The sequence below is a fragment of the Squalius cephalus genome (assembly GCF_949319135.1).
Source record: "Squalius cephalus genome assembly, chromosome: 15".
Classification (NCBI taxonomy): domain Eukaryota; kingdom Metazoa; phylum Chordata; class Actinopteri; order Cypriniformes; family Leuciscidae; genus Squalius; species Squalius cephalus.
The window spans coordinates 26,585,113-26,597,536 of record NC_137136.1 but is presented as its reverse complement, the minus strand read 5'-3'; the positions used below and the strand labels follow the sequence as shown (position 1 = coordinate 26,597,536).

At 42.0% G+C, this 12,424-nt stretch overlaps 1 protein-coding gene across 1 annotated transcript in view; it reads left to right on the top strand.

Moving 5' to 3' along the window:
* Positions 1 to 12,424, top strand: part of adcy2a (adenylate cyclase 2a) — a 150,430-nt gene that overhangs the window by 131,058 nt on the left and 6,948 nt on the right. Inside the window, exons 18-19 of the mRNA XM_079895302.1 lie at positions 2,799 to 2,983; positions 4,147 to 4,231. Coding sequence (XP_079751428.1) covers positions 2,799 to 2,983; positions 4,147 to 4,231 — 270 coding nt within the window. The remainder of the gene's footprint in view (positions 1 to 2,798; positions 2,984 to 4,146; positions 4,232 to 12,424) is intronic.

Here is a 12,424-nt window from a genome sequence, read left to right as displayed (position 1 = left end):
AAAGTATTGGCAGTGACAAATTTTGTTTAGCAAAGTTTGCTGCTTTACTATTTGTAGATTATATTTTCACGTTTCAATGGTATACTGAAAGTGACCGTGAAAGCCAAGTATGGTAACCCATACTCGGAATTTGTCCTCTGCATTTTACCCATCCAATTTAGTGCACACATTAGGAGCAGTGAACACACACACACCCAGAAGTGGGCAGCCATTTTTGCTGTGGCGCACGGGGAGTGATTGGGGGTTAGGTGCCACCTCAATCATTTCCAGCCAGTATTGAGAATCGAACCCGCAACCTTCGGGTTACCAGTCTGACTCTTTAACCCTAAGTCCATGACTGCCCCAAACTGGAAAACTGAGATATGCATTTGCTAAGTTTTAAATGCTTTTATTGACCCAAAAAACATTTATGCAATATTTAGAGTGTTGACCCTTCTTAACCTCTGAAATTCACTCTGGCATGCTGGACATCAGCTTCTTGGCCAAATCTTGACTAATGGCGATCTATTCTTGCCTTATTAGCGCTTGGAGTATATCACAATTTTTGGGCTCTTGCTTGTCCACTCATCTTTTGGTTCTCTATGGGATTAAGTTCTGGGTAGTTGCCTTGCCATGGATCTAAAATTTCAATGTAACGATCTCTGAGCCACTTCATTATCATTCTTGCCTTGTGACAATGAATGGAACATTACCAAATTGCACCTGGATTGATAGGAGACATATGGATGGTGTCAGGTCTTCAGTGTTGTCATGACACAGGACTTATGGTAGAATTCACCTCTTCTTCTCCAGACAATTGATTTTCCAGATGTCCCAACAGCTGGAAGGGGGCTTTATCAGAGAAGATAACTTTGCACCAGTCTTAAGTGGTCTAATCCTTGTACTTCTGCAGAATTTCAGTATGTCCTTGAGGTTTTCTTGGAGAGAAGTGGCTTCTTTGCTGCCCTTCTTGACACCATGTCGTTGTCCAAAAGTCTTGGCCTCGCTGTGTGAGCAGATGCTCTCACACCCTCCTGCTGTCAATACTGAGCAAGCTCTACTGGGGACACGATTCCATAGCTGACTCCTCAGGAGGAGATGGTCCTGGCGCTTGCAGTACACTCTGGGACGTCATGAAGCCTTCTTCAGTGCAGTTGAACCTCTCCTTGATGAGTTTGTAAATGGTTCTTTCAGGTGCAATATTCCTTGCAGCAATTTCCTTGCATGTGAGGCCATTTTGATGCACAGATGGTTGCACATCTTTCTTTGGCGATAACCATTGTGAACACAATGATTAGGAGGGAAGAAGTGCTTCCAATCATTGTGTTCGCAATCATTCTGATTTTATAATCCATCAGAATGATAGATTGATTGACTACTTGTTCATACTTTCCCATGTGCTGATGATATGATTGGTGAAATGATGTTAGCTGGTCATTTTGTGTCATGGCCAAAAACAGTGAAATTTGGGGTTTTGTGTTAAAGTTGTGTGTGTGTGCGTGTGTGTGTGTGACCATAACATACATAACACACATACTATAACAATCATTACGTAACAGCTAGTAGTTAACTACAATAATTAATTTGAGGTACTTTGACATGTCCAATTTTATTGTAGTTTACTCAGTTCAGTTTTGCTAAACAAGATAGATTACATTTTAATTTTAAGAAAACCTATTTCCAACATGTGGAATTACTGTCAACAAATTAATTTCAGCCAAAGATTTATTTTATTTCATTTTATTTTGTGATTAATGCAGCTTAACCCCAGTTTTTCAAATAGGGATTTAATTACCTAATTACACAATGTCTCTGACTTATTAGTTTGTTTTCATTAGGCACAAGTGTTCCTTTGTTTGAATTTCCCGCCACTCATCAGTTTCCATGGACACTAATCATCATCACAGCTGTTTGTCATTGAGTTAATCACCATGTGTATATTAGTTCCTCACCTTCACTCAGTGTTTGTCTGGACTATACTTATGTTAGCCTCAGTGTTAGTTCTAAGCATCTGTGGAATACCTTTTAGAATATCTTAAAGTTGCATAAGGTGCCCAATTTGAGGGAGTTAAGTATTTTCAAAACAACAGTCATTATACTGTTTATCGTGATGTTCCGTATGTTGATTAAATGTAGTGACATTATTATTATTTAAAACTATACTTAGAGCATATATGAATTTCTTTGATTTCCACTTCAATTCTACTTTCCAATTTAGCACGTTTGAATTACAATTCTACATCCTATTTGCTTCCTCAAATCCAATCCAATGCAGGTTTGGAATATAAATGTATAAACAAACAAATAAATGCTATATATGGTTGAGGAATTCAGACAAATTGTGCAAAGATATCAATTTTTTTTTATTATTAAATGTATCACATTTTGGATTTTTATTAAACTCTGTGTTTTGAATCATCATCTTCTGCTTCTTCATGGTCTGCTTGCACCTTGCTGACACAATTCTAATAATTCGTTCTAATATAGAACATTTATACTGCTGCTTCAGTTTTTTTGTGTTTGTTTCATACACTTTTTGAAATAAGTTTTGACTGGTGCTAATTCACACTGCAGTCAAAATCTGGCAGATGTTGGGCAAAAGCAGTTAATCTGAAGAACAGGCCTTAGGCAAAAGGATTCAGAGTATTCCATACGTGTTTACTTTTTAACAAAATGCAAAGCTTTTTTGTAGATAGATAGCCAACTGGTTATGTATTTGATTTAAATATAGTTTTTTATAATAAGCACAGATGTTTTTTTTTTTTTTTTTTTACAGTAACAACACAGTGTTTATGATTTCTGTGTTTTTCTGTCATTAGTATTTTATCTACAGTTGCATTCTGGGACTGATCTCCTGCTCAGTGTTTCTGAGGATCAACTATGAGCTAAAGATGCTAATCATGCTAACAGCCGTGGTGCTCTACAACATCATCATACTTCAAACACACGCATCTCTGCTGGACGAGTACAGCAAGTTCCTCTACAAAACCGAAATCCTGGAAAGGTGAGTGCTTGTAAAATACACTTGATGGTCAGAATTATGTAGAGACTCAAAAAATACACAGATATGTGGTTGGGAATGGACATTAATAAAAAGTTAGTCCTTCCTGTGCTAATATAAGAGCTTCCATTGCTCTGGGTAAGCATTGCACTAGATCACAATGGCCGTGATTCTCTCATTCAGACAAAAAAGCATAATTGAGGTCAGGCACGGAGAGTGTTGAGAGTTGGGTTGCAGTCAGCATTTTAGCTCATCCCACAGGTGTTCATTGGGGTTCAGGTCTATACTTTTTTTTTTGGTTTTGTTTTTTTACAAAAAAAGTTCTTCCACACCAGACAGTAAATCATTTGTTTAGGATCTCACATTGTCACTCTGGAACAGAAAACATCTCTCCCCAAACTGTTGCCACACAGTGCAGAGCACACAGTTATCCAGATGTCATTGTGTGTTCATTATGATTTGTTTTTACTGAATTTCACTGGAGCCCATTAAGTCAAAGGGAGTGTCCACATACAGTACTTTTGGCCATGTAATGTAGTATGTGTTAAATATGTTGCACCATAGTAATTGTACTTCTGTATCAACTTCTGTATCAATCTCTCACATTGTTTCAAAACTTTACATATTATTTAACAGGTTATTCCCCATGAAATTTGGCATATTGAATAACTTATAATTTAATGTAAAGGTATTTCTTATATTATTCATTAGAAGCCAGTATATAAAAATCAGTGTTTTAAGGTTTTTTTTTTTTTTTTTTTTTACAGTAAGCCAATGTTGTCGCTAGTCAAATCTGATCTGATAAGGTAGCCTAATCATAGGCAACCATGTGTATATACAGTATCAAACCACATTTTTAGTGTGAAGCAATTCATACAATTATCTAAAAACTCTTGATGTTTTGGTCCTTTATCCCAAAACTAGCTCAACAAAATGGATTTGCTTCACGCACAACAATTTCCTGATGATTACTGTTTCCGGATGTTGAAAATAAATCAGTGTGAACCAGCACAGACACTTCCTGTTAATTGACAGCTGTGGTGGACATGGTCTGCTGGCCATCTTGGGCTACAGATGTCACGATTTGTTAAAAAAAAAAAAAAAAAAAAAAAAAATGATGCTGGCAAGTCTTATATTTCTCTCTCTCTTTTTCTTGACAAAACAAGGCCAGGAGTTCTGAAAGACTTGAAAACAATGGGCTCTGTGTCTCTCTTTATATTCTTCGTCACCCTGCTTGTTCTAGCTAGACAGGTGAGTTATTTTTATAAACCAAATCATTTGTGGATTACAACATAATAGTGATGAAATAGTTGGTGAAACAGTGATCATTATGTTAAACATTTATTTGCATATTGTATGTATGTACATGTGCTACATTTTTAAATACACTTTCCAGGGTTGGGGCACAATTCAGAATTGAAGAACTGGCTTCCTTTCTCACAGTAAATGAAAAAGAAATTTGAATTAAAGTTGCATAAGGTGCCCAATTTGAGGGATTTATGTACTTTCAAAACAACAGTCATTATACTATTTATCGTGATATTCAGTATGTTAAGGAAATGTAATGACATTATTATTTAAAACTACACTTACAGCAGTTATGAATTTCTTTGAATTCCGTTTCAATTTTACTTTCCAATTTAGCACGTTTGAATTACAATTCTAAATCCTATTTGCTTCCTCAAATCCAATCCAATGCAAGTTTGGAATATAAACGTATAAATAAATAAAATGGATTTTAGCCAAGAGAGGACATGCAGTAAAATTAATTTAACACAGGCAATAAGTGTTAAGAACAATGCAAAATTATGTGCAAAAGTTATTTTAAAAGTTATTATTGATTATATTGTATTGATATTATTGTTATCCACAATTAACTTTTTCTGCCAAGTACTACAGGTAAATAGTGTAAGTTAGCTGTTTGCTATGAAAGGTTCGGCCTTGGGTATGTGTTTATCTGTAGCTTTGAATATATGGCTTATGTGATTTTAGAATTAAAATAATTTATTTCATGAAATATTATATTTCATTCCATTCTCTTGGTGCTTATACGGAATACAGACAAAATATTCTAGTCTTTAAATTTCTATAATTTTTTTAAGCAACATTTTAATTTAAAGGGGTGATGAACTGAGAAATCAAAGTTTCCTTGAGCTTTTGACATATAAGAGATCATCATACTAATATCCTGTAAGTTTCAGAACTGAAAACTACCTTGTTAGTCCAATAAAAGCTTTTATAGACATCAGGCTCAGCAAACGACTCGTTTTTCAAAGTGGGGAACTATGACGTCAAAGAGGATAAAACACCGCCTCCACAAAAGAAGATCAACGCCTACTTCAACACGGCCTGTTTAGCCCCGCCCACCGATTCGCCCAAACATGCTAAATAACATAGGACGACATGATAATTGCTACCGGATCGAGCTACTTACAAGCAATAAACATGCTGTTTACTAAATATTGTGCAGCGCCTGTTTGTGGAAGAAGACAGTCTGCATAAGCTTCCTTCGGATTCCAGCATGGTTAAACTTTATTAAATCAGTCAATCACAATTTCCCGACACGGATCTGCCAGCAACATGTAAGTAACCATACTCTAATGCCTGATCTGCGATCAGTGATTTCTGTGTAATTATTCAAGTTCAGATATTTCTCTTAAAATCGTTCAATACTGTTTATGCATCAGTGACTAAACGATCAACTTCACATAATTTCTCGTAGTATTATGAAAATAATCTTTTTTTAAACTGTTATTAAATTATATAGCCTACAGAAAGCGATCAAAGAACGATCCCTTTCGCCCAAGCTGTCAATCAAACAGCACAGCGCGAGCCGCGAGAGCTTATCTGGACACTTGCCAAACTCGTGATGACATAATGACACTGTTACACTACACAACGAAGCTCTTACTGTGTACTCACATCGTGTTTGCATTGTGATTTGGTGTAAGCATTTGTGAGAGTGCAAAAATCGCGTTGCAATGATAAGATCTTTATTCACGCGATCAACAGACTGTCTTTCATCTGCTCAATGCTCATCATGCTGCAACCTTTCATGTGATGGAATAGATTTAAATATAATGCTTTAAACGATACTTTTCACGATTTGTTAATCTCGGTAGCTGTAATAGTAAAAACGTAGTAAAAGTTTTCGAGAGAGTTCATGTAATACTAGCTATTTCATTGCAAGCATGTCAGCCAATCACAGCAGTGGGCGTTTACACTGCAGTCTCACAGCAGACACGCCCCTTAAAACGGAGCGTTCAAATCTGAGGCAGAAATCAGGCTTGGAAAAATGGCTTTTATTTATAAATTATGACAATTTTTTATGTAAAAATCATACTAACATTATAAGGGCACCCCAGGCAACATTATAAAATAATAAAACAATCCAGTTCATGACCCCTTTAAATTGATAGTTAATTCTTACAGAAACAACAATAACAATATATAAAACGCTGCTTCATGATTCCTTAATTGCAACTGATTATATTAGAAGGAGGGACTAGGGTCATTCTAGTAAATATTTTATTTCATGCTATTTAATATTTTTTATTAAATGTATCACAATTTTTTCTTAGAGTAGCGGTGTGATAGTAGAAACAGAAGATGGACAGATTGATATTCAGGGCCACTCTCCTCAGAGTGTTTGTCCAACCTCTCTCATCCATGTAATTTCAGACAGGCGTGTTGATTTAATTCACTTCTTTATTAGTCTGTTTATTTCCTTCATGTGGCTTATGTTACAAAGCGATCACAGATCCCACTCTGTTTATTAAAGGAACAAGAGTGCAGTTTTCTATACCTACTTGCAATAAATTAAGGACCCTTGGGGTTGAATTGCAATGACAAATAAATGTAACTATAATTAATATGTAGTTTAATTTATAGTTTTGGTCACTGTGTGAAATCTCCTTATTGATCAGTGTTTTTACACAGTAACATTTATATATACATTATTTGATGTAATCCCCCAAGAAATGAGAGCCAATAAAGACTAGTTACAAAATATAATTCAAAGTAATGAATAATTACAAGAACATATATATTCTTCTTGTTCACAGCATATACAGTAGTGCCCTAAAGTAATGTCTGGAGGGGATATTTGCACAATATTTGCTTTTAATGATACTTCAGGTTTTATTTTAAAATCAAAATATGAGGACACTAAACTTGGTTAAGGTATTAAAATGACAACATTAGACGGCAAGATAGGCAAACTCCAGCATATAAATAAATATGGGTTTTATTGTATTATGCTGAAAAGACTCAAAGGAAATACTGACTACAATGAATTGGATGATCTGCATAACTTATCACAATTCAGGTTTATAATTTTCCAAAGGTTCTCAATGGCCAGGTCCTCCAGAATTATGGAATTAAGAATTAAGACCCTTTACGGATAGGATACAGAACGGGAGTTCAAACCTTGAATGCCGGTCATAGATAATGCCAAGAAGTATACTGTATTGATGAGAATGCAATTGACAGTGTAATCTGATTAATGATAAAGAAACCCAGTATAATATTCTGAAAGAGTTTACCATATGACATTTGATTGTGAAGATGTATTGCAAGCATTTGGAGGTTATTGTAGCCAACGAAGGTATTAAAGGGTTAGTTCACCCTACACATTTATCATTTACTCACCCTCATGTTGTTCCAAACCCGTAAGACTTTCGTTCATCTTTGGAACACAAATGAAGATATTTTTTATGAAATCTGAGAGATTTCTATCCCCTGTAGCCGGGCTTGGGGAAAAAGGAGAGAAAACGTCTCGGTTACGTATGTAACCCTCGTTCCCTGAGTAGGGAACGGAGACGTTACGTCGGATGACGACGAATGGGGTTTCGCTTAGAAAGCCTATCATCTTCGAGTATATAAAACGAGCCAATGGCAATGAAATGCCATGGGTCTGCGGAATTTGCATAGTGTATCTCCGCCCCACCCTGGGGGTATATAAGGAAGTACGCCGGCAACATGCAGATATGTCTTCGCTGAGGAGCCGAGACTGAACTCAGGCGTTCCAGCGGTACAGCGGAAGTGGCAGGGAGACGTAACGTCTCCGTTCCCTACTCAGGGAACAAGGGTTACATATGTAACCGAGACGTTCCCTTTCGTAGTCACTCCGAGTTACGTCGGATGACGACGAATGGGGTTCCCAGTCTAATCACGCCACCTCTCGACTGTCTTCCAGTGCCCTGCGTAAGTCTGAGCTCCCTGTCGTGAGACTAGCACGGACGAAGGAGTCCTACTTAACACAGGAATACCAAGACACAATGGTAAGCATATCTCAGTGGAAATATGCAATTATGTCCAGCCCGAAGGGGGGGGACTTGGAATACACATATGACCCTGCATATGGAGTATCACTGGGGTGTCCAGCCGCAGGTGGAATATTTCAACCCCAGAGGTGGCAAGGTGGCCTGCCAAGGGAAAGACACATGCTCAGAGAGGCTTACAGTGGAAATTCACATGTGGGGGTCACCCAGAGGGGGAACCATGCACATGGAGGCACCTAGCCAAGCGCGAAAGCTGCCGGTGGCATAACTCTGGCGTTGACGTCGACAGTGCTGGAGGAGACTCAGGGCTTATTAGGTTCACCTGAGGGAATATCGCATGTATCCCGTCCGTGGAGAGGAATGGCGAGCAAGCGAAGACACCTGAGCAGAATCTAGTACCGGCTAGTTGAAGCGAGTACATGAGAAGAAACTGGCTCCACTCGGAGTTTGTAGAATCTCGCCGTCACACCAAGGGGGCACGGTCGACCTTGCTGCTGGTAAGCCAAAGCAATGGCGTCCACTATCCAGTGAGACAACCTTTGCTTGGAGAGAGCCTTTCCCTTCAGCTTCCCACCATGACAGACAAAGAGCTGATCTGAGGTCCTGAAACACTGCGTTCTGTCTACGTAAGCACGGAGACAGAGACTGGACAGAGCAGTGCCAAGGCTGGGTCTGCCTCCTCCAAGGGCAGTGCTTGCAGGTTCACCACCTGGTCTCGAAAGGGGGTGGTGGGAACCTTGGGCACATATCCAGGCCGGGGTCTCAGGATCACGTGAGAGTTAGCCGGTCCGAATTCCAGGCACGCTTCGTCAACCGAAAATGCCTGCAGGTCCCCTACCCTCTTGATGGAGGCCAATGCAACCAGGAGTGCTGTCTTCATTGACAGGAACTTAAGCTCCACTGATTGCAGAGCAACATACACTTTCAGGGTGGAGGGAGACAGCCTTCGCTCCAACCCCTCTTGCAGGAAGGAAAGCACGACACTGATCGGGCATTTCATGGGTTCTAGATGTTTAGAAGAACACCAGTTGACGAAGAGGTTCCACTTCAACACATAGGCATGTCTTGTCATCCTCGACCTCTGTGGGCTCAGAGATGGGTGTGTCAGTTCTGTCTTTAACCACATTAGGGTGCCCTCGACGGGCAGCGGGGGTGGGAAAACCAAGGATTCTCCCCCGGCCCTCCACCGGGGGAAGGAGCGGCCCTGCTACCGTCTCCTGCACAGAACTGAGAGCCATCTCTGAGCAGCCCGTCTCAGGAGCGCCGCTTGGCCTGGCGTTTAGCGGGGCGCGGGGTTGGAGGGGGCTGTGACGCCTTCCTGCGGCTTCCTCCACGGCGCGGCCCGGGTAAAGGCTGCTGCTGGGGCCGTGCGGGAGGGGGGGGGGAACCGCAGGAGGGCGTCCTCGGCAGCGAGCAGACTGAGGCGCCTGTGCCGACGGCTGGGTGGAGGCAGCAGCGGGCAGTCGGGGCAGGACATGTTTTAGAGCCTCAGTCTGCTTCTGGGCAGCCGGGAACTGCTGGGCAAAGTCCTCGACTGCCCCACCGAAGAGGCCAGCCTGGGATATGGGGGTGTCGAGGAAACGGGTTCGCTCGGCCTTCCGCATATATCAGCCAGGTTAAGCCACATGTGTCTCTCCTGGACCACACAAGTGGACATCACCTGACCCAGGGAGCGCGCGGTCACCTTCGTCGCTCGGAGAGCAAGGTCGGTGGTGGCACGCAGCTCATCGAAGAGCCCTGGGTCAGTCCTCTTCTCGTGCATGTCACGCAACATCTAGGCCTGGTAGACCTGGAGTGTCGCCATAGCATGCAGTGAGGAGGCTGCCTGCCCCGCAGCTCTATAGGCCTTCGCCACAAGGGTTGAGGAGAACCTACAGGCCTTGGAGGGGTTCTTAGGGTCGCCATGGGAAGAAGCACTCTGAGGACATAGTTGCATGGCAACAGAGCGTTCAACCTGGGGAACCCCAGTGTACCCTTTGGCAGCCGCCTGGTCGAGAGGAGGAAAGGCGGAGGAGGCCGCCGAGCGATCACGGGAAGACAAGGGTGCCTTCCAGGACCTCGTGACCTCCTCATGCACATCTGGGAAGAAAGGCATTGGGGTCGGACGCTGACGAGGATCAGCAGCCGTCCCCAAAAAACAATCGTCCAGCCGCGAGCGCACTGGACCAGGTGGCGGGGACCACTCAAGACCAATGGCCGCGGCTGCCCGGGAAAGCATGGCCGTCAGCTCGGGATCAGACTCGGGCAATGCTGGGACACCCGAAGGTGGCAGCACAGCCGAATCGTCACTTCCCAAAGACTCCTGCCCACCTTGTGATGCAGCGATCGACATCACATCTTCCTCTGGAGCGCCGAATGAAACCCGCGGCAAGTCAGAGGACTGTACCGCGGGCTCATTCGGAACACTCACGGGTTGCACAGTGCTAGAGGGAGGTGTGGAGCGTGGAATAGTCGGCGCTTTATTCCACACCGTAACCCTCAGGTCACCCTGGCCGCCAGCTGAAGTACCAGCTCTCGTGGAGCTCGTAGATCGGGGTGCGGATGAGGGGACTCTACCATGAAGGTCATTGAGTCTCGACCGCAACCGTGCGATGGGCATGTTCCCGCAATGGGAACATGACTCATCCACAAACGCTGCCTTAGCATGATCAATACCCAGACACACAAGACAGCGATTGTGCCCATCAGAGTCAGAAATGTATAGGCCGCAACCAGAAGTGCACGGGCAAGGCATCTTTAAAAAGACGTGCCACGTGCAAGCTCTTTTAGAATGGAGATTTCTCCGCAAGTGTTGAAGCGACCAGGGAGATGAACACACACACTCTGGCAAATCACTGCACAGATAAGCAGGGAATGTGCACTCACTGGAACTCGCTGTCACACCAACACCTGGAGAGAGGCTCGTCTCGAAGAGAAGTAGAGAGAATACTCAGGAATTGGCTGTGGAGTGAAGTGATGAACTTGGCTCCGAAGCGAAAACATATCTGCATGTTGCCGGCGTACTTCCTTATATACCCCCAGGGTGGGGCGGAGATACGCTATGCAAATTCCGCAGACCCATGGCATTTCATTGCCATTGGCTCGTTTTATATACTCGAAGATGATAGGCTTTCTAAGCGAAACCCCATTCGTCGTCATCTGACGTAACTCGGAGTGACTACGAAAGGGAACACGCAAGTTGTTAAACCCAGAGGGTGCGCTTTATTTCTTGTGCAATAGTGAGGATTGAAGGAGTATTGGTGCTCTTGTGCTTCTGTTGTGAGAGTGCTGGAGAAAGTGGAGTGAAGACTGCAAACTTCAGCCAGACAGCAGGGAGTTAGCTTGACCAGCCGAGAGTTCTATCAAGGCTTCTAGGTTCCTTCTCATTAATCACTCTCTGTAAGAGAAAAGGGTAAACAGACGTTAGTGAATGTCTGGGAGAGCAAACTGGTGTTTATATGGCCCCAGTGATAAGTTGGTCGATGGCCGTCAGGTGTGTGCGTTGATTGCTGGTCAGCTGCTCTGTGTGTGTTGCCAGGGGCGACTGATGTCGGAATGATGGTAGTTCGCCACACCCTGCATTGACAAAATAAATCCATGTGAATCGTGCGGTTTAGTCCAAATTTCCTGAAGAGACACGATCGCTTTATATGTTGAAAATATTTCATTCATGCTTTTATTCACATATAAACATTGATCAACTCACACATCAGTTATGATCAACGGAAGCTCAAGCATGCTTGCGTGACATGCGAGAACCAATGAGGTTCATGCTCGTGTGTTTCGCAGCATGTTTGAGCTTCCACAAGAACCAATGAAGGTTGTTTTCGCCCATAAAGCAAGTATGGTTGAACTTCTGTTCATGTACACTGATTAAGGTTTATACATGAATAAAAGACTACATTAAATCAGTTCATCATATAAAGTGATCATGTTTCTTCAGAAAAATTCTTCAGAAAACTAAACCGCCAGATTCATATGGATTAGTTTTACTATCTCTTTATGAACTTTTTGAAACGTCATAGTCGTTGCGTAGCTGTCAATGTAAGGACAAAAATCTCTCAAAAATTTAATTTAAAATATCTTCATTTGTGTTTCAAAGGTTTTTGTTCACCTTTGAAACACAAATGAAGATATTTTAAATTAAATTGTTGAGAGATTACAGATTTGGAACGACATGAGG